The 23,976-nt window shown below is 38.8% G+C and overlaps 1 protein-coding gene across 4 annotated transcripts in view; it reads left to right on the top strand.

The window, feature by feature from the left end:
* The window catches only part of LOC140505659 (cilia- and flagella-associated protein 337-like), a 210,664-nt gene that overhangs the window by 124,448 nt on the left and 62,240 nt on the right, over positions 1 to 23,976 (top strand). For all 4 annotated transcript variants that reach the window (XM_072611852.1, XM_072611854.1, XM_072611856.1 and 1 more), the window contains 3 exons: positions 9,164 to 9,410; positions 13,786 to 13,891; positions 21,290 to 21,441. In XM_072611852.1, coding sequence (XP_072467953.1) covers positions 9,164 to 9,410; positions 13,786 to 13,891; positions 21,290 to 21,441 — 505 coding nt within the window. The remainder of the gene's footprint in view (positions 1 to 9,163; positions 9,411 to 13,785; positions 13,892 to 21,289; positions 21,442 to 23,976) is intronic.

Below are 23,976 nucleotides of genomic sequence, written 5' to 3' on the forward strand. Positions count from 1 at the left end.
AGTGCTGGATGAAGTGCCCCTCCTTGGCTTCCTGTCTTTACTCTGTGTTATTTCCTCCATTGGAATGTCCTCACTTACGTTATAGCACGCTTGGTCCAATGCTGGTCAATGGGGACACAGGGGAAAAGATTGATACTCTCCATTGAGGAAAAATGGAAGAGTTGTTTGTAATAGCTCTAGAACTGAGGTCGGGGGAGGGGGAAGTAGGGGAAGAGAGGACATTTGTGCTATAGTATTTCAGGCAGTCACCAATAAGGACAGTGAGATTCCAGGGCAACTGTTCATCTAGGACAACTGTTCTCAAACTATTTGTCCTCAGGACTTACACTCTTAAAAATTATTGAGGAGCTCCCAAAGAGTTTTTGTTTTTGTGGGTTACACCTATTGATATTTACTGTGTGAGAAATTAAAACATCTTAGTATTACTGTGAAAATAGTTTTGACCTCACAGACCCTCTCAAAGGATCTGTAGTTGTTCAGTTGTATCTGAGTCTTCATGATCCTGTGAACCATAGCATGTCAATACTGTCCATGGGGCTTTCTTGGCAAAGATACTACAGTGGTTGGCCATTTTCTTCTCTAGTGGTTTGAGGCAAACAGAAATTAAGTGACTTGCCCAGAACCACACAGTTAGTAAGTGTCTGAGGCTAGACTTTGACTCAGTGGTCTCTCTGTTGAGCCAACTAGCTGTCTCTGAAAAGGGTCTGAGGGTCCACCAGAGGTCCCTGTTTCTGGGCCTCTTTGATTTCATTTTTTGTCATCCCATGAACATTAGTTGGTGGTTTATCAGAGCTGAGGACCTGGCTTTGGCAAACCAGGTATAGATCGTTAGTCAACTAAATGCCAATACACCTTTGGAATTAGCATGTTAACAATGAAACACCTTATATATTTTCTGATGGCCTCTCTAGGAAAGCCTTGCATAGATTTTCTTTTTTTTAAATTTTTTTTCTTTTTTTTATTCTGAATTTAACAAACACTAAATAAAATGGATATTTCCATATACCTAGTAGAACAGAAAAAGAGATTTATACAAACTTCAGGTCTCTTACTTTGTACAGTTTGCTTTTCTTTTTTAGTATATAAATTCAACCAGTACATTTTAAAACCATCCTGGTTTGTGCCTCTTCCCGGGTTTCCTTCTATTCTTTTTGCTGTGTTTTTAAAATGTGATACTCTCTTCTTTCTTTTTTTCTTTTGATGCCTTATTTCTATCCTTCCTTACCCTTCCAACCATCACTCCATGCCACTCCACTTCCACAAAAAAAAATGAGGTCATCATAACAATCAATGCACAGGTATTCTTAATCCAACTACAAGGATAGGATGCCTAAACTTCGTCACACTTCATCCCATCCTTTTCTCAAAGCCAGACTCCCAGATATCACTGAACACCATGGAGGAGATAGTTAGCCTCTGAGGGACCTAGCATTAAATTCAGTTTAGTTTAAACATTGATGCAAAATGGTCAAGGCTATTTCATTTTACCCCATGGGGGCTATGCTTTGGCGTTCAATGCTTGACAGAGTACCCAGAACATAGTAGGCTCTTAATAAATACTTGTTGATTGATTGATTGATTTGATCTTTTTCTAGTCCTTCAATTTGATGATTCTAAATCCTTAAATTCATGTTATCTTTTCAGGGAAGTTTTATTTTTCATTTTGTACATTTCTGATTCATTCACATTTAAATCACCAAAATGTTTGGAAGGAGATGTGAGGTGATTAAGAAGCTTTTTGAGAATTTTCATAAGCCTTTCTTAGAACTAGGAAATTGTATTTTTCTAGAACTAAGGTGGATAAGAATCCCAAGAAACTTAAATTCAACACTAATCATCCAGTCCACGTAGCTTAAATTATGACCAAATGCACTGTCACTTGGATTATACCAAGTTCTTCCCATGGATTTTATAAGAAGTAGGGACCTTTGAGGACCCTGCAAGCATTCAAATGGTGTGCTCTGATCTATGACCAATGATCTTACCAATTGATCATCTCTCTTAGGATTTAGCTTTATAGAAATGATGGTAATCATTTACTCTCATGTAAGCTATGTGATCATCAGGTTGAAGGGGACTTTGAGATCTTCTTAAAAGTCCTGATTATCACATTTGGTCCTTCTAATATCCTCTTAAGCCTCAAGGGTCCAGCTCCTCATGACCTATATCATTGTTTAACAAGCACAAAAAGGGAAAGCACCTCTTCTCTTCTGGACATACCTCCTCTAGAAATATCATGACTCCTAACCACCTCTTGGCATCAAAGACTTGAAAAGGTGAGGAGAAAGAGAGGGAAGGAGAAGGAGATTCAAGAGTCAATGAGTCAGTCAATCAACAAACCTTTAGTAAGCATCTGGTATGAAGCAGGCACGGTGCTAGATGCAGGAGACACAAAAAAATGGTACAATCCCTACTTTCAAGGAGCTTATATTCCAATAGAGAAAACAAATATCTATGTAACTATATATAAAATAAATTTAAGCTAATACAAAGTGGTTTTAAAAACAAGGAAGTTTGGGAGGGGTAGCACTAGGAGTTGGAGGGACCTGGAAAAGTTTATTGTAGAAGGCGATGACTGAGCTGAGTCGTGAAGGAAGAAAGGAATTCTATAAGGCAGTGGTGAGAAATGAGTGCATTCCAGGCATGGAGGATGGATTATCAGTGAAAAGACCAAGAAATGGGAAATGAACTGTTGAGTGTGAGATACGGAGAGAAATCAAGTTTAGCTGGATCACAAAGTATGAGAAGCAGAGGAAATTCGTTTACTCCATTCATCGAGCTACCTCCACACAACTCATTATGGGGTAGTAAAAAACATACCAGATTTGGATTCAATGATCTGGGTTCTAATCTTGGCTTGGCCACTAAATAACTGTGTGACTTCAGATAAGTCACTCACTCTTTTTCTACTTCATGAAATAGAGATGAAACCTTTAACTGGAGGAAGCCCAGCTTTCACTCCAGTTCAATCCCTGATGTCTTTTAGCTATCTCATTCATTTAAATAGAGCTTCAGGAGCTGAAGTGAATCAACCTAGTGATGTGTCTCTAGACCTGGGTCCTACCTACGGCTGAATTACAAGGTGATCCTATCTGCATTAGCCAACTGGTCATTTCAAGAGTTATCTGCTAGTCGGTGTGTTCAAGGAAACCAGACAACACTTTGAATCTGCTTTAGGTTTCCATGGAGATTGCTTAAAGTTTTCATCATCCTTCATTCAGACCTTGGGGTAGATCCAGGTTTTCTCGTTTCCATGGGAACCATTTAAACATGTTTCTCTGTCTGGCTTTGTTGGAACAGGACTGCTAGAGATCATGCAAATGAATTGTCTGCTCTCCATTTTCTTTCTTAAAAACCCCAAACACCTGCTTAATGCTGGAAAATTCTACTCTTTATTGAGGAGAATGAAAGTCTTGCATTGCTTTTTCAGGAGGGTTTTATTTTATTGATTTTTACAGCAAGGAGTTAGTACAGGTGCAATGACTTTGATTGCCTTCTGAAGTAACTGCTCACATCTAGCATACATTTTCTCCATGGTATCCTCTTTCCCCACCCACCTTGACCTCAGTTAGATGACAGTGCTACATAATGAAGGCTATTTCCTCTCTCCGTGAATGTTGGAGGAGAATAAAGTTAACCAACAACTTCTACCTTGGGCACTATGGACAAATAAGACCCAGTGCAAGGGTTGGCTACACGGTACTACACTGGAGTTAGCTGGGGGAAGGGAAAATGAAAAGGCATTTATTAAGTGTTTGGTATGTACCAAGCACTGTGCTAAGTTGTGCAGAGAAGTAAATTACTTGCCTTAGGTCATATAGCCAGTATATGTGTGAGGTCAAGTTCCTGCTTAATAATGATAGCTAATACACACACACACACACACACACACACATACATATACAAATACAATATAGAGCATATACTACACATGTAAAGTTTGTATATATATGTGTGTGTGCATGTGTATATATATACACACATATATATATATAAGTGTATACATATATACACATACTCATACACACGGAAACACATATATGTTTTAAGGTTTGCAAAGTGCTATGCCATTTGATCCATACAATAACCTTTGACAGCAGATGATGTTCTCATCATCATTTTACAGCTGAGGAAACTGAAGTAAACAGAAGTTAAGTGACTTGCCCAGGGTCAAATAGATTTTAAGTGTTTGAGGCTAGATATGAACTAAAATCCTCCTGATTCCAGACCCAGTGCTCTATCCACTGTGCCATGTAACTACTTAATGTCTTAGCAGTACCCATGACTTAAACTGACACATACTTGTTAAGCTAATGAATAGCCTGAAAATGTATAGAGACACACATCCCACCCAATCAATCAGAAAGTATAATAGCTTGCTAGTGCCTAGAAGGCTGAGGGCAGAAATCTAAGTTTGATATTCACAGCCACAAATCTGTGCCTTTGTGAAGAAAGGAGAAGGGAGGAAACGTTAATTTTCTCTCCCCTTCTTGGGCACCTGGCTTCAGGATAGGCTATTCCAGCTCTCCTTGTCTTTCTTAGCTACTTTTTCTCTTTCGCCACCTCCGAATCTACAAGTCTTCTAAAAGGTCTAATGACTCCCATCTTTCTTCTTCGGTGACTCCCCACTCCCTCTCTGAGCATCAACAACTCACCTACAAGGCATAGTCATCACTTGAAGATTTTTCACACCTCATTGTCTTCTTTCCCTAATAATCAGTAATATTTCTTCAGCACAGGACAGGGAGCATAGCCAAACCTGGAGATTCTTGCTCCATTCTGCTTTGAGGATAGAAGAATAACCATTTTATGTACCACATGAAATTTCACACTAGACTGAAGAAATGAATATGTCACATGTCAGTTCTGAGACACTGCCAATACTGCCCTAGAGCAAGGCCCTAAGCCTCACTGGCAGCTCTGAAATGTTTTGATCTTGTGAGACAGTGCTCTACATCTAATGGCTATATTGACTACATTTTCAGAACCAAAAATCTGACCAAGGAAAGTCCTTTTGCAAAGACTAATTAAAAGTATAGCTTTTTTTGAAATGAAGATATCAGAAAATCCTAGAATATCTGACCACCGTTTTTTTGTCTCACCTGCTCAGTGACTAGAAGGGAGAGTCACACCCTAGTCCAGCTGCTTGCAGACAGTATGAGCAAGGTCTCTTGAATTTGAATTCCTGGAGGTCCTCTCAGGAGGGCAATGGGACAGGGAATATGAGTGAGCAGTATGAAGGAGTGTCACTAAGTGTCACTAAGTCTAAGCTTCAATATTTTGTAAAGATTGATTCCATGGGATGGGATGGCAAATTCAGATGTGATATGTTAAAATCCAATCCAATAACCATTTATTAAGTATCTTTTAGGTAGAAGGAACCATCCTAGGTGCTAAGGGTACAGAGACAAAATGAAAAACAGTCCCTACCTACAAGGAACTTACCTTCTAGTGATGGAATAAAGCATACATAAGTATATACATTGAAAGCTAAGGGATTATCCATCAATTGTGGAATGGCTAAGAAAATTATGTTTTATGAATATAAAGAAATACTATTGTGCTCTCAAAAATGACAAAAAGGATGGTTTCAGAGAAAACTAGGAAGATGTATGAACTGATGCAGAGTGAAGTCAGCAGAAACAGGAGAACAATTTATACAATAACATTATAAAGAAAAACAACATTGAAGGACTTAAGAACTCTGATCAGTGCTTTGACCAACCATAATTCCAGAGGACTAATGATGAGAATGCTATCCACTTTTTAACAGAGAAGTGATGGATACAGCATATAGAATGACACATACATTTTTGGACCCAGCCAATGTGGGCATTTTGCTTGATGGTGCACATTTGTAACAAAGGTTTTATTTGTTTATTAATTTGTTCTTTTAAGAGGGTGTGGTAAGGAAGAAGGAAGAAGAGAGGTGGGAAAGAAAAGAAAAATACTTGTTAATTTAAAAAATAAAATTTGATCTTAAAAAATTATACACGTAATAATTTTAGAAGGAGAAAGAAAACTTTAACAACATTGGGGACCAGCAAAACTTTCTCATAGAAGAGAACACATAAGCTAGAATTAGGAGAAAGCTAAGGATTCTAAGAAGAGAAAGTGAGAAAGGAATAAATTCCATGTATTGGGGATAGCCTATGCAAAAACAGAGGCAGGAGATCAGACCCAGAACATATGCTGAGTTGCTAAATTAAGGTTAATGCATCTTAGTAAATATAATAGAATTGGGGGTATATCTAAGAAGCAGCAGGAAAAAAAATGCTTGTTTATTTAAGGATTACTGAGAGTAGTCTGTTTTTCAAGGCTCACAAATGTATGGTTCAGATACAGATAATAAGTTGAACTCAACTAATATTTAAGCTGATCTGTTATTTTCTAAAATCCAGACGATTACTTGATGAACTGGGATCTATGTTTCAATATCAAATTGGTATGATCAATGAGAACAGTTATTTTTTAACTTCTTGAGTCTGAAGGCATGTTCCCATCACTTTGACCCTTTTCGGCCAGATTTCTAGTACCTTGCATCTTATTTGACTGTGCTTGACTGTGCTCATGTTGCAGCAGGAGCAACTAATGCTTTTTAATTCCTTAAGTCTTTTCTAATCATTATAGGATAGCTTGTTTAAATTTGCTACAAGTCCAATCATGTATTTTAAATCAGTAGTTATGTGCTTCAATCAGGTAATTTTCCCTTTGTTGGAATTCTCTTGATTAGGGAATCTTATGAGTAATTGCTGGGAAATGTGTCAAACTTGTAGTTTATAATAACAGGTGCATATCCAAATAGGACTAATCAACACCCAACTAATTGTTGAAGTCAAAATTATAAAGACAGTTACCTTAAAAAAAGATTAAGAAATTAAGATTTCTTTGCCTTTTTGTTATACGCCAGTGGTTCTTAACTTTTATTGTGTCATGGAACCTATTGGCAGTCTGGTAAAACCTATGAACCCCTTCTTAGGATAATGTTTTATAATGCATAAAATACATATGATTACAAAGAAAACCAATGATATTGAAGCACAACTTTCAGAATACAGTTTTCAAAATATTAAGAAAACAAATTGATCCTAGATTAAGAATCCCTGCCAAATCTCTTGAAAAGGATTTGGACAATATTGGGTGCAGGAAGGTGGTGCAGTTCAGAAGATGACTGAAAAACGACTGCAATAACAACAACTGTGTGCAGGAATCTGCCTAGCACATGCCAGACTGGGAAAGAGAATGATGGTAACTCACTCTCAGTGCTTAAGATCTATGAATCACTTTCTAAAGATAACCTCATGAGATTAGTATCAAATGAAATAATGTATGTCAAATGCTTTGCAAACGTCAAATTGTTATGTAAGTTTTCACTTGTCATTGTTACCAACAGTAATGAAAATATCATTATCCCCATTTTACAAACAAGGATATTGAAGCTCAGGAACGGTGTTATTGGCAAAGTCATTGTCAAATAAGTGGTACACCTGGGACTTGAACTCATATCCTCTGACTCCAAGTCCAGAGCTCTTTCCATTATACCACACAACTTCTGTTGTTATTAAGTCATGTCATGTCTGTCTCTTTGTGACCCCATTTGAGGTTTTCTTGGCAAAGATACTGGAGTGGTTTGCCATTTCTTTCTCCAGTTCATTTTACATATGAGGAAACTGAGGCAAGAAGGGTTAAATGACTTGCCCAGGGTCACATGCTAGTAAGTCTCTAAGGCTGGATTTGAATTCAGGTCTTCCTGACTCCAGGTCTGGTACTGTATCCACTCTACCATCTAGCTGCCCCTACAGCTCTTATAAGAAACTAATTTGGGTTTTTTTTTTAATGAATATCTATACATATCTATTGGCATATAGAACTCTCTTTCCCTAGTCTACTTTTTGATAAGACATATGTCTGAAAAGTATAAAAGAGACTGTGGCCATGTGGGGCCATCAGTTCATCCATTTGTTGAACCTGTCCATATGATTGAATTGACTGGTTGGTTATTGGACTGAATTCACTGGTCATAGCACTTAAATAAACAGTTGAACCAAATAATGCAAGTAGACATAGAATCTATTTAAAGGACCCTCTATTACCAAAGATGACTCTTTGGTTTTTTTTCCCGTACTCAATTTATTTACCAGTAAGAGAGGAGGAAATAAATAATATATGAACAGCATTAAATTTATATTCCCTGTGATACTGTAATAACTTGAGAAAGTTCTCCATCACATTGGAGAGATCCTTTATGAAAGTGTTATGGAAAGGAATTATGCATAAGAATTATACAGGAGGAGAAGGTATTGAGTGGGTTACCATCTGTACCAGCAGAAGCAATATTCACATCATTGAGATCATGGATGTATCTAAATATTTAATTTATTGGGAAATAAGATATTATCCATGGGATGGAAGAGGTGCACTTCTTGAGTTAGGAGTTATATACTTGCAAAGAATCTTAAGAAGTCACATAATCTAGACCTATGCCTTCTGGGAAGACAGCCCTTAAATGATTCCAAAGTGACATAGTGGATGAATAGCTCTGCTTGGAGTCAGAAAGACTGAGTTCAAGTTCTGCCCCCGTTAATAACAGTATGATAATGGACAAATCATGTAGTCTCTCACACCCTCAGTTTCCTTATCTGTAAAATGGGGATAATAATGATATTTGATTGACAGGATTATTGTGAAGATCAGATGAAATAATGTAGAAAAAAACCCTCAATAAATGCTAGCTACATTAGCTATTATAGTAATAAGAACCTAACTTATTTAAAGTCCTCCAGAGGAGATTCTCTAACTTTCCCCTAAGAACCCATTTCACTGTTTAACAGACTGGAAAATGCTCTCTAAAAATTCCTCAGGCTGCAGCTTAACAGCATGTCCCTGCTTAATGTTTAATTGGAGCTGTATTTCCTTCTTGATGGCCTCTCACCTCCTACATGGTGCTAAGTTGCCTCTTTCTGGAAGACATATGGGAATTGGTTTTCTTTCCTGTGGAAATAGTCTCTATTCTCCAGCTCAGACTATCTATGTTTTCATAACCTGAGGCAGGGGATGACAGTGACAGTCCTCTCCAAATGCAAGCCTGAAACCTTCAAAAGTCTCTGATTCAGCAGAAAATGAGCCAGCTTTATTTAATAGCATTTTGGTTTTGTGCTTTCAGGGTGTACCACTGGAACAACAAATGCTGAGCAAAAGATGAAGGAAATGAAGGATGTTAAGAAAGATGGAAAAGTAAGAAAATGGCACCAATCATCCCTTGATCTGCCCCAGAGGCGAGCAGAGGGTGATCAAACAGTTTTCCGAGTGCGTAAAGGAGTCAGAGCATTTTCCTTCTGTAAAAGGAACAATTTGCTACTAACGGGTGGAATGGATCGAATAATTCGAATCTGGAACCCTTATGTTCCAGGGTAAGGTTTCTGACTTTCCCCACTCTGGGACATACTACATGCTGTATCAGCAAAAAATCAGCAATCAGCAAAAAACAGCCCTAGAGTTTCTCAAGTAGAATTTAAATATCTCCAAGAAGTCCCTTTGGCAGCCAAAAATATCTCCTTATTACCACCTAATCCTTCATTTTGTGACCATTAAAAATTCAGTCTTTTGAATTAAGGAGCACTTCTCTTAAAATGCAGATATTCTGAGAAGTTTCTTTAATTAACATCCATTGTTGTTAATATTCTACCCTGTGAAGGGCAATGTTCTAGATGCAAAGATGAAAAAAACAATATAATCTTTTCCAGTCATTTTTTTCAGTCCTGCTCAACTATTCATGGCTCCTTTTGGAGTTTTCTTGGCAAAGATGTTGAAGCAGTTTTCCATTTTCTTCTCCAGATCATTTTACAAATGAAGAAACTGAGGGAAATAGGATAAAATGACTTGCCTGGGATCATACAGCTAATAAGTATCTGAAGCCAGATTTGAACTTGGGAACTCCAGGCCCAACACTCTATCTACTGTGGCACATTCCTGCCCAACATAATCTTCACCCTCAAGGAATTTACAAACTAATAAGAGGAGAAAGACATTTCATAGTAATAATGTCATGTTCATTCCAGTTGTGCCACTTGATAGTTGCATGATCATAAAAAACTCACCTGATTTTTCTGATCCTCAGACAAGTCACTTTACATTTTGAAGACTCAATTTTCTTATTTGTAAAATGATAATAATAATGTCTATAGTACTTACCTCACAAGGTGAAGTCTAAATAGGATAATGAATGCAATGTACTTTGCAAACCTTGATGTCCCACATAAATGCCAGTTATTGTTGTTGTGTTTTCATCCCTATTTTACAAACAAGGAAGCAGATAAACGGCTTGCCCAGGACTGCCCACATGGATATATTAACCAGAATTCAAACATAGTTCTGCTACTAAGACATGCCTGACACTCTTACAGGACAGCATGCCACCCCTATATGTCTGCTATTAGCTGGACTATGAAAAAGGCAGATGGGAGGTTTAGAAAATATACCATGCACAATTTGAGAAGGAAAAGATCCCTTTCAGTGGTGGAATGAGGAAGATAACTTCATGGAAAAAGTGGTGCTTGAGCTAAATTCAAGTGCAAAAACTTAGAGGAAGAGAGCTTAGAGGAAGGTAAAGGTTTCAACAGATAGAAATGTGGAAGAAGTGCATTTCCAGCAAAGGGAATGGCTTCTTCAAATACTTGAAGGCTAGAGAGACAGATGAAATTGAGAGATAGCAAGGAATCTAATTTGGCTGGAATGTAATATGTGCAAAGATAGGGATGCAAAATGAGGCTGGTTGCAGTGGGACAGTAAGGTGCACAAATGTCATATTAAGGGATTTCTGTTTTATTTAGAAGTAATAGGGAGCCACTGAAGGTTTTTGACCAGGAAAATAAAATCACACTCAAGCACTAGGAAATTACTCTGGAAGTGGTATGAAAGATGAATCAGAAAGAGGAGAGTCTGGAAGCAGGAGAGCATTTGTAAAGCTCTCCTGATAATCCAAATGAGAGGCAATGAGCATCATAATTTGGAAGGTGTCTGTGAGATGAGAAGAGGGAATAGAATCAAGAGATATAACTAAGGTAAAATTGACAGCACTTGACAATTGATTATATGTGGGAAGTGAGGGAGAAGGAGAAATCAAAAAGGACTACAAGATTTCAAGTCTTGGTAAGTGAGAACTGGAAGTGCTATCCACAAAAATAGGGAAGCTGGCAAAGAGGCAGGTTTGGGGGAGGGAAGATTATTAGTTCAGTTTGAATAGTATTAAGATGGAGATGATGGCTGGATGTCCAAGGGGAGCTGTCCATCCAGATGGTAGAATGGTGGAGTTGGAGCTGGAGGTGATGGCGGGATGTCCAAGGGGAGCTGTCCATCCAGATGGTAGAATGGTGGAATTGGAGCTGGGGAGAGACTCGGGCTATGTATGTGGATTTTGGAGCCATCTACATAGATGTAATCATTGAATTCATTGCAGAGGAAGAGCTCACCAAAGAACTGCATATAAGATCAGGAAAGAAGAGGCTTGAGGACAGAATCTTGAGGAACAAAAGAAGGGAATTTACTTAGGGACTGAAAAAAGATGAACCAGCAAAACACAAAAAAAACCCAAAAACCAGGCAAACAAACAACCCAAGCAGGAAGAGTCAGACAGTTAGGGGAAACACCAAGAGAAAGCAATATTTTAAACAAAGCCAAGAGAAGAGACAGTATCAAGGAGAAGGAGTTTACAGTGTTGGAGTCTGTAAGTCATTCATAACTCAGTGCAAGTTTTTGAATTAATCTTGATTTTCTCCTAGCAATGAACTGAGATCCATTAGGATTGAGGGTAATAATACTGGGGGAGAGGAGGCAGAAAGGGATCAAGGATGTAAAAGTACTATTTGTAGTATAGCATTTCACAGACAGAGCAGACTAAGTGGAGCATCTCGGGGTGGGGGGCAACTACAAACAATAGGAAGACATGCAAAGTTAAGAAAGAAGTGGCAGGGAGATAATAAAGATAAACTTTGATTCACAATTCTGTGCAGTTCAGACTGTGAAGACTTTCCCATATTCCCAATGAATTTAAGAATACCTTACTTACTAGATAGGCCTCTATTTGATTGAGTCTTACAGAGGTTTAAAGTATATTATTAGACAGTCCCCTTAATCAAGTACAATAAATAAAAATGCATACAACCATATCCAAAGATTCCTTCCCTGGATAGTACTTCCATGAATTGTCTGAGATCTTATTTATCATCAGGATTTTCTCCTTTCCTCTGGTTTAGTCTTGTTCATATCTCTGGGTCACCTTGTTCAGCTGGGATTAGATCCATGCCTGGTTATTGATTGGGGTTGCTCAGCCTTATCTGGGATAATAGCTTGCCCATATCTTGAATGAATCAAAGAATCACAGAATTTCAGAATTGGTAGGAAACTTAGGATAACAACAACTAATATTTTATGTAGTGCTTATTATATGCCAGGCACTGTACTAAGCACTTTGCAGTTGTTTCATTGGATCTTCACAACAACCCTGGAAGGTAGGTGCTATTATTATTCCCATTTTACAAAGGTGAAAACTGAGGCAAACAGAAGTTAAATGACTTGCCTAAGGTCACATAGCTAGTAAGTGTCTGAAGCCAGATTTTAAATTCAGTGCTTTCTGACTCCAGCCCTGGCACTTTATCTGCTACCCTATCCAGCTACCTCAGCAGTCATCTCTAGTACAACACATATCTGAAAAAATCCCCACTCCAACTTACCTGACAAGGAACAGTCCAGTCTTTGCTAAAATGCCTTCTGTGGCACAACTAGACACTATCAAGCCATGTAGCCACATGGGCTATTATACCAGAAAGGGGTGGAGTGCCATCAGTTCTCCCTCGTTTGTCATCAAGCTCCCACCTCCCCATTGGGAGTGATTATGGTCATATCCTATATGAATTTTCCTCAAGGATAGAGCCACACCTTCCGTGTATGCCGCCCAGCACCTGTGTGAACAGCAGGTTCTCAATAAATGCCAACTAGCAATTTGCTAGTTTATATCTTGTGAGTCTTGGGGGTTGGGAAGAAAGAGAATTCTTTAGTTCTATAAATCGGTCTAGAGAGGTGGGTGTAGTTGAAAACAAACAAGTACAGCTTTTGAAATTTATACAAATTGCAGAGATTTCAAGTCATGTCTCTGCATCATGCACCCCATAGAGTAAGAGCTGCTACTCCTACTCTCCCCATATTCTTCTTCTCTTAAGTTCCTGTTTGCTTTTAACGTAAGACTATTAACTCACTCCCCAGTCACATTGTTCAGAAAAGATTCCCTTCACCACTCCTTTTGTTCTTGTTGAAGCACACCCCACCTTCCCACCCAGCCCATATATCTTGATATCATTGAGAACAGTGCAACAGCATGTTGAAAACTCTTGGTAAATGACTGAACACAACTTGTTCAGATGTCCTTATTTCCACTGGCCTTTTTCTGTTGCTCTCTAAATACTGTTAACACCTGCCTTTGTGAAGTTATAACAACCTGTTTTGGAATCCAGCCCAAGCCAACCTTCTCCTCTCTACCTCCTGGGCCTTCTGCCTTTTGTAGCAACCTTGTCCGTGGTTGGCGCAACAGAGTTCAGGGCTTCATCTCACACTGAGTTATGTTGCTATAACTGGGTATTATCTGCTTCAGTCCTTTTATTCCACAATGAAATACTCTTGAACCCTCCTCCAGGCTGAACAGAAACACCAGATCAGAGCCAAGTCCAGTCTGATGTTTTCATTTGGAAATAACAGGTGAAACAAATACAATTGTTTGTTCTTTTTACATTCTAGAAAACCAACAGGCGTGCTGAAAAGCCACCGAGCTCCAGTGTTTTACCTCCACATAGGAGCAGAGGAGAAGAGAATATTTTCGATGTCTACTGACAATACAGTCAAGGTCTTTCCCCTTTTTGTATTCTACATAGTAAGGTATACAGATCAGCATCTGTGCTTTGTTGTTTAGGTCTTGTCTATTGTCAGCTTTGATTAGTCTCTCTGTAGCAATGTAAGTAAATAGCATTTGAAATGAAGGGAGGGGTTGTGGAAGGGAAGCCCACTTGGCAACTGGAGAATGAATACCATGGGACATCTTAGGCTTAATGCATGGAGTTGGCTCTCAGGGCATTTTGGTATACACCTGCACTACCCAAGGAAAAGAGAAGGCTCTTACCAGTTATGGTCTTTCTTTATATGTTGAAATCTCAAAAGGGGATCTTTCAGAGAATTTGACCCCAAATTAAAATATATATGTGTATATATATATATATATATATATATATATATATATATATATATATATATATATATATATATATATATATAATTAAATATATGTAATAAATATATATACATAATTTTGTATTTGCATAATTGCAAATGTCCTATTTTCTACAGGTCCTATTTCTTCCTAGAATGTAAATTTCTGGAGGAAAGAGGCTATTTTGTCATTCTTTCAACTCTCAGCACCTAGGACAGTGCATAGCTCATTTAGGTGGGGTAAGGAGCAGTGAGCGGTGAGCAGTGAATTCATCAGTTAATTTCCCACTATGGAAATTCCTTACACTGAAGTAGACGAGCAATTTTTCTCTAACTTACAATTTTAAGGAGTTGTCACTGAGAAGTTCAGTAACTTATACATGGTCACCAAGATAGTAAAGAACAAAGTTGGAATTTCAGTCTCAGTATTTGCTCAGTCCTCCCACTAGTTAGCCATGTTGCCTCTTATCAGGAACGTAAGAACTAGTAAGTAAATAAACATTTGCTAAATGTCTACTATGTGCCAGGGATGTGCTAAGTGAATTTAAGGTTTGTTGAGTCAATTAGAAATCCAATGTGAGGAGACATGAAAAGATGAGGGAAAAGAAGAGTTTTTTTTTTAATTTTAACTCTGCATAGGACAAAGGAGTCCCCTATCATTATTTGACACTAATTTTTAAAGATACCACTGTACCTTGGGGATTGTGATGACACAAATATCACCCAACATTATTCACTTGGCACTTGCTTCTCACTTTATGTTTCTGAGTACAGGAACATGGGATTTAGATCTGTAAGGGATCTTAGAGATAAGGAGGCCCAACTCCTTCATTTTACACATATGGGACCTGAGGCTCAGAGATATGAAGTGACTTGCCCAGAGTCAAAGGCAGGACTTACACACAGGTCTTCCTGGCTCATAGGCAAGGTCTCTAACTACTCTACAACACTGACCTTTTTTTTGAGGCAATTGAGGTTAAGTGACTTGCCCAGGTCACTCAGCTAGTGTCTGAGGCTGAATTTGAATTTGGGTCTTCCTGACTCCAGGAATAGTGCTCTATCCACTGTAGCACCTAGCTGCCCCACCACACTGCCCACACCACAATGCCTACACCACATTCTTATGGAGAGATTTATCAAAACAATAATATGTTCTCTTTCACATAAAAAAATTGAGACAACCCCCTAATTGCCTCAGAAGTCATCTCTAGAAGAAAACATATCTGAAAAGAATCCCTATTCCAACATTCCTGACCATGAGTAACGCAGTCTTTGCTTAAATACCTCCAGTAAGGGGGAACCTGTCCTGACAGTGGCCATAACTTGACAATATTAAGCAGGGTAGCTACAGAATCTGCTATCTCAGAGGAATATGTCACTATCAATCCAGGTCATGTAAAGTGTTTGCCAATGGAAGTTCTGGGTTTGTATCATTCTCTTTCCCCACATTCCTTGCTACCTACATTAGTCCATGTTTGTGATATGGTCTGCCAGGATTAGGGGTGGGGCAGTCAGAGGAAGATTCAATTCAACATTTATCAAATACTATTACTAGTACTGAGAAACATATGATGATATATAAGACCTCAGAGTCTAGAAGGTAGACATGACAAATATACAGAATTTCAAAAATGGAAAAGATTTGAGGTTGTCATAGAAAACCATATACCTGAACAAGATATCCCCTCCAAAATTTATCTGGCAAGTAGCCATCTAGTTTTGCTCAAAGACCACTAGTAAGAAAAATCTCCCAAGGCAGCCTATTCAATTTTTTAATACCTCTTATGATTAGAAAGAACAATGAGGTGGCACAGTGGATAGAGTGCTGGACCTGGAGTCAAGAAGACCTGAGTTCAAATCTGGTGTTAGACACTTACTAGCTGTGTGATCCTGGACAAGTCACTTAACCCTCTTTGCCTCAGTTTACTCATCTGTAAAATGAGCTAGTGAAGGAAATGGCAAATTATTCCATCATCTTTCCTAAGAAAACCCCAAATGGGGTCATAAGGAGTCAGACATGACTGAAAAACAACTCAGCAACAACAACATGGTCAGAAAGGTTTACTATGCAACATGTAGCTATATAGTAATATACATATATGTATATATATATTTATGTACACCTTAATATAGAGGCTTTCTTGAAATGAAAATTTATTGCTATATATTTTTAATCCTCTCACATCCTGCTGTACACACGACATTTTTTCTTTTCTTATTTTATATTTAACTTTTAATCTTTAAGTTTATAATGTTTTCTCTTCTTATTACATATTTGTTTTAGTATTCAAGTCTAAAAAAGAAGAAAGGTTTTCCTTATATCAAACCTCAATTTTCTTCTTTGAAATTCTGCCTATAAACTCTTGTGTCTTCATACCAAGCAAACCAGCCTAATATTTCTTCCACATTATAGCCCTTCAAATGCTTACATACAACCAATGACGTACTGGTAAATGTTTAACAACTGAGTTTCTTGGGGGGGAAATGTATTGATGGAACACTTCAAAGATGAATCTGTGTTATTAACATTTAGACAATCAATGAAGCCTGAATTAGCAGCATTTCCTGATTTTCAAGGTGTAAATGTTCACACTGAAAATGGCCGTCTTTTCTTACCCTACCCTGCCAAATCTTTCCTTCTACAGGTTAAGTAGCCCCTTTTCCCTTCATCAGTTCCCATAAGACACAGACTCAAGGTCCTTCACTATCCTGGTTGCCCACCTCTGATTGTACTCTAACTTAAAATGCTCTTCCTAATAATTGACTCCCAGAGTCAGAAACAGTGTTCCAGAAGTGGAATATTGACTAAACCTCTATTGCTGTTGTTGGTCATTGTTTCAGTCATGTCTATCCTTCTTGACCCCATTTGGGTTTTCCTTGGCAGAGATACTGCCATTTCTTTTTCCAGCTCTTTTTACAGATGAGGAAACTGAGGCAAGCAGGATTAAGAACCTTGCTTAGGATCACACAGCTAGTAAAGGTCTGAAGCTAGATTTGAACTCAGGTCTTCCTGACATCTTGTCCAGCATTCTATTTACTGTGCCAGCTGACTGCCCCAAACCTCTCTTAGTCTAGGACAAGGTTCTAAGGCTCTCAGTTTTACATAGGTTACAATTTGCTTCAGTGAAATATTGACATGACCAACTGGATTTCTGTGATGTTAGAGTGGAGTGGTAGGCTAAGATCTGGACCTGTGATGAGCCAGGATGAGGAAACTACCTCTGATTAGGAAGCAGATTATTTTTTTATTCATGCAAATTTAAAGAAGGATCCCTTCTACTGCCCTGGAAAAAATAGCTTGATGAAATAAAAAGAACCCTGGATCCAGTTAGAAGACCTGGGTTCTACTCTTGCTTCTGACACTATGACCTATGGAACCTTGGGTGAGTCACCTTCTCTGAACCTCAGTTTACTTATCTGTAAAAGGAGGGGTTGGATTAGATGACCTCTAAGGTCTCTTCCAGCTCTAGGTCTGTGATCCCATTATTCTATGATCTCACTGTCTTTGACACCACATAGCTGTTTCTCAACCCTATAAGAGTGATGACTAATTCAGCAACCTCGGCTCATGGCACTCCCTCCTCCCCCAACCTAATTGACAGAGTGGGAGAGCTTAGCAATAGTACACAGACTTGGCAAGTAAACTGAGTGTAAGGAGAAGATAGAAAGGAAAGCTGATAAACTATGTTGTCCCTTCCCCAAGCTGACCCAGGTATATTAGTGAATTCAGATACAACAGTTATGCCTCCCTCTAGAGAAAACTAACCTCTGTACTCTGTGTTAGTTAGAAAACTGACCTCTGAGTCATACAGCTACCAAGTGTTGGAAGCAAAATTTGAATCATGAAGCTGTCCTCCTGATTCCAAATCCAGTGCTCTGTCCACTGTGCCACACAGCTGCCCCAAACTAGGATATAGCAAGGCTAAATTTAGTTGTCCAAGGTCACATATTCATTAATATAGCAAGAAACCCTACTTCCCCCTCAGTCTTTTGGGCAAACATAACTAATATGGTAAGATTTGCAAACTTTGTTTTGATAAGGATCATTAAAAATTAAATGCATGAAAAGGCATTAACAATTTCCTTCAGATTTCAATTTGAAAGCTTCATTTTTTAAACACTCCAAAGAAGTGTTTTTTTCCCCCAAATTGCCTTTGCTCTCCAATCATGAAAACTGTATGTGTGGGTAGGTGTCATATATTCTACTTTATTTCCCATGTGTCTTTCCATATTTTCCCAATCTGTATCCATCATTACAAGATTAACATCTTGCCTATGATGATTCAGGCACATTTGAATCACTTCCTAAAATGTATTTAAAATACACTGAAATCATATCCTTGAAATATGGTGTGTAAGTTGCTTCTTAATATATTATTCTTATTCAATACACATTAATCATGGAAGGCCCAAACAGCTGAATCTGGCATCTTTGGTTTTTAAAAATTGCTTTTTCAGTCCATATGTTCCACTTTCCTAATTCATGGAAACCCCTTACAAGGGCTTCCTGAGTGCTGTTTGCCTTATTAAATGTACACACAATTTCTTGAATCTTTAGTCTCACTTTTTTGTCTTGCATCATATTACACTGATTTTGGAATAAGAAGACTAGGGTTCGAATCCTACCCCTGAGATCATGAGTAAGTAGTCCCTTCATTTCCCTGGACCTTGACTTCTTTATCTGTATAATAGGGGAAGGGAAGAGAATGGGAACCAGAGAATCTCTGAGATCTCTTCCAGTTCTAAATCAGTGATCTTATGTTCCTATTCGATATTTTCTGGGCACGTGAAAATACCAACTGAAAAAGAAGCTACTGTATAGGAAAGGGAGTGAGAACAGGAAGACCATTCCTGAGTTGTTCAAATATTGATCTTGGATGTAACTAAGGTTAGTCCTGAGTAAAATTTTAAGTATATCTTTGTTACTTCCTCTTTGTTACTTTCTCCCTGTTCTTCACAAATCTTTCCTTCACCCAGGCTGCTCACTGTGATACCATCACACCCCTAGACCTGCCCTCCCTGGACAATACTATGTATTCTGAAATGAGCTCCCCACCAATCCCAGCAAAATTCCCATTTCCTCAGTGCTCTGAGGAAAGTAGCTGGTGGGATAATTCATACTGAAGTGTAAATGACTGGTAATAATAAAAATAATGATAGCCATTTATATAGTACTCTAAGATAATAAAGTACTTTCCATGCCACCTTAATTTGGTTAATGACTTAATTTCTTCCACATGGAGCTATATTTTAAAAGATGTTTATAGCAGTTGTGACAGATAATTATTAAGAGTCTAAACTGTGCATTAAGTAGTAAGTATCTACAGTTCATTCATTCCTTCAAAAAGTATTTATCAGTTACATATGTTCCAGATACTGTGCTAGGGGATCCCAGGACTGAGATACCAAGGCAAAAATGAAACAACCCCTGGCTTCAAAGACCTTATAATCTATTGACAGAGCACTGCGATAGGCACTGGAGGGAAATACAAAGTTAGATAAAACATGGTTCTTGCCTTCAATGAGCTTCCAATCCTGCATAGAGATAAGAAAATAACACGGATAACTATAAGGTACTAGCTTTCCCTCAACAGTCCAGTTCAATCAGCAGTATATTCTGGCCAATTGAAGTAAAACATAGCTTCAGGTATTGAACTGAGGACAAATAAGGGATGTAACTCTAGGCCCCCATTCTGCCTTCAGTTAGACAATAGTGTGATAGTCTCTGTATCAATCCACTGGTCCTTTCAAGAGTAAATATGTTAAGTTCATCAGATTTACAAAGCAAAGTGTTATGTGAAACCTGAGGGGGAAATTGTTGTGGGGGAGGGGGAGGAGAGAGACAAACCAGGAAAGACTTTCCAGAGGAGTTGGCATTTGAACTGATATTTAAAGAAAGAATGGAAATTGAATAGGAAAAAAGGAGGAAAGTCATTCCAGGAGCTGGAAATAGCAAATGAAAAAGCCTAGAGGCATGAGAGTATGGTGTGTAGTCAGGGAAGAGATTCAGCTGGTTAGGTTGAATCAGAGAGAATGCTTAGAGGGGAGTAAATTAAAATGAATATATCAAGTTTTTTTCTTTTTATATTTTATTTTGTTACAATTACATGTAAAAAATTTTTAACATAGATTTTTTAAAAAAATTTTCGAGTTGCAAATTCTCTTCTTCCCTTTCTCCTGTCTCTTTCCTTTCCTTGAGAAAACAAGAGATGTGATATAGATTATACATGTGCAGTCATGCAAAATATATTTCCAGAATATATCAAGTTTTAAAAGTCCAGTCTGTGTGAGGCAAGTAGGTGGATGAGGATTCTTTGCATCAAGAATTTCTGCATAGACTCCTTTAAAGAGAGAGAAAGCACTAATATCCTTCCCAGAGTTTCAGGCAGTCATCTAATAACTTCTTTATGATGAGAAATTACACATATGGTCTAGGAGACTGCACAGACTGGATCTTCATCTTGAGTTGCCTTCTATTTATTTATACTTCTTCTCTTTACATTTATTCTATATATACTAATGCAGCTACTTGTCCCCTCCTTCCCCTGCCCCCATTAGAATGTAAACACCTTAAGAGCAGCAATGGTTTCATTCACTGTGTTTTTATTCCCAGTGCCTAGCAGAGTACCTGACATGTAATGGGCATTGGTTAACTGCTTGATTGATTTAGAGATATAAACATCGGTACTCCCTAGCATCCTCAGCATTGCAAAAGAATTCTCCAGAGTTTGGGATGAAAAGGTGGGAACATGGATGAAGTTCTCCACAGAAAATCCCAGGAGTCTGTTCAATTTGCAATGCACATGGGCTAAGGGGACATTTTTATTTATTTGATTTTTTTTTTTTGAGTAAGGGGTTTTATGAATGCAAATTATGACAGAGGTAGACCTTCACCTCTACCATAAAACAGATGGCTGCTTTGCATAAGTATGAAACACAGTGGGGGCCTTTCCCGGAACAAAGTGCCTGCCTCTGAGATGAACACCCCCTTGGGGGCATGTGGCTCTGGATGACACTCTCCCTCTGTCTTCCTACCCAGATTTGGGATCTCGAGAACCACAACTGCTTGTTCTCTGCCTGCCCCAAAACCAGTGGCATCCAGGGGGAGCTTACAGCTTGTCACTACCTGTCCAGCATCAAAGCACTGTGTGTTGCCACAAATTCTGTCTCTCTCCTGCATCTAAAGATGAGGTATGTGACTTGACTTGTCAGCCTAAAGAGGTCAACTCTACTGCAGAGGATATTGGGTATATGCTACTCTCCTGAGGCTTTCAGTTTCACTGCTGTCTTCCTCTGTCCTTGTTGTCAACCCAAAGGGATCACCCAGCTAATGGCCAAGTGATCCATCTAGATGATTGAGGTAACTAGGAATTCTTTCACTTAAGGAAAAAACAGCTGTGTGGGATAACAGGTGATGGTATAGAAAGCAGTCTCTTTTTAAACGCATTTGCCTTGGGGGAGGTAGGTTAGAGAGTTTTTCTCAGATCTGCAAGAAGCTTAGGAGAAAAAGGGGTAGGGCTTGAAGAAGAGCATCCCAAAAATAGAACTGGGGGTGGTTGTGCCATAGACCAGTGGAGGACCTTGAAGCAAGAGGAGACATTTTCTCAGGGGCCTCCCTGAGGATCTCTTTAGATAATGATAGTCTGGGACAAAGAAAGCCCTATTCACCCCATGCCAGTTATAGCTCTGATGGAGGGTACACCTTTGGCTAAATGTTGTACATGAGAAAAACAAATAGCATCTGATCAATAGATTCTTTCCTAATTTTATCTCAGAGTCCAAGGATGTTAATTTGCTACTATCAGAAGAGACCCAGCAGTCTAACTGCTACATCACCATGGAAATTAGCGCTTGAAGCTGGGATCCTACCAAGATGTCAAGAGAGTATATTAAAAAGTGCAAACTTCAGTCAGGCAATCTATTCCGTGGGATAATGACATCTAGCACAGACAGTGGATTGATTTTTTTTGAACCTAAGTGACCTTATTTCAGCATAATTTGACACAGTCTCAGTCTCCAGTGTCAAAAGTCAGCTGCCAATTGATGCTTTCATTTCCATCTAAACCTTCCTGTCCTTGCTTTTCCTCTCACTATGATCTTACCCCTAACCCTCATTCCACCTCATGCCTCCTCTCTTTGATTATTCTACTTCCTCTCCATCTTCTCTCTTCCTCTCTCTCTGTCTCTCTCTCTGTCTCTCTCTCTCTGTCTCTCTCTGTCTGTCTATCTGTCTGTCTCTGTCTGTCTCTGTCTGTCTGTCTCTGTCTCACTCTCTCTGTCTCTGTCTTTCTGTCTCTCTCTCTGTCTCTCTCTCTGTCTCTCTGTCTCTCCCTCTCTCTCTCTCTCTGTCTTTCTTTCTCTCTCTTTCTCTCTGTTTCTCTCGCTGTCTCTGTCTCTCTGTCTCTGTCTCTGTCTGTCTGTCTCTCTCTCTCTCTCTCGCCCTCCCCAATATTGTTCCATATCCTAAATAAGTATATAATCCTAGAGAAGAGCAGAAATGTAACCTTATCACATTCCTTTCTCCAGAGTGGGGACAGGAAATCAGAAGGATCATTTCATTAGAATGCCTGAGCTTTGATCTCAGTAATTAGATATTAGTAATCAGATCATCATCATCACCACCATCATCAACATAACTAGCATTTACATAGCACTTTAAAGTTTATAAACATTTTACAGATATGAGTCTGTTTTATATTCACAACTCTGGAAGGTAAGTGCTATTTGTTTAATGCAGATGATCTTATCATTCCCATTTTATAGGTTAAGTGATTTTTTTCATGGTCACACAGTTACTGTTTGAGGTGGGATTTGAACTCAGGTCTTCCTGACTCCAGGTCTAGTGATAATGTAGAAATTGTAATGGGGCAACAGAAAGGGACTCATGTAGAATTGCCCAGACCAAGGGTAAGGAACCTGAAGCCTCAACACCACATGGACCCTCTAGGTCCTCAAGTACAGCCCTTAAACTGAATCCAGACTTCACAGAACAAAACCCTTATTCTGTAAAACTTGAATTCAGTCAAAAGGTCATAGAAGACACTCAAAGACATAGAAGGCCATGTGTAACCTGGAGGCCACAGGTTCCCCATCCTGCCCCAGAACCTCTTGGGGGGTTACCCTTTTCCCCAAGTGCGTGTCATTGTTTCACAGGATTTAGAACTATATACACCTTTGCAGATCATCTCATCCAAAATTCTAATGCATTTATTGATTCATAAAGGGCGAATGAGGGTGTGGTAATCATGTGATTCATAAAGGGAGAAGGAGGGTGTGGGGATCATGCCTATTTTGTGGTGTCCAGACTTGCTTTTCCATTATGACCCTGCAGAGTAATGTAATGGGAAACTAGATATACCTTACTGAGCATATATAGCTCTGTCTGGTCATGAAGAATGGACTTAATACGGATACATATCTCAAGGGTATTTCTCTTCCTGCATACATGTCCTTATATGTTTAGAAGACAGTGTGGTACGGTGAGTACAATACTTGACTTGGAGTGAGAAAGACCAAGGTTTGAATCTTGCCTCAGACACTAGATATGTGACCTGAGCAAGTAACTTCAATTCCCTGGTCCTCACTTTTCCCATCTGTAAAATGGGGAGGTTGGAGTCAAGGACCTCTCAGGTCCCTTTTAGCTCTTAGTCTATGATCACATGATCTTATGAGATGCTTCCCATTCTCCTCCCTTCTGATGATGTTTTCAGATCACTCCTTCCACAC

The sequence above is a fragment of the Notamacropus eugenii genome, chromosome 5 (genome assembly GCF_028372415.1).
Source record: "Notamacropus eugenii isolate mMacEug1 chromosome 5, mMacEug1.pri_v2, whole genome shotgun sequence".
Taxonomy (NCBI): Eukaryota; Metazoa; Chordata; class Mammalia; order Diprotodontia; family Macropodidae; genus Notamacropus; species Notamacropus eugenii.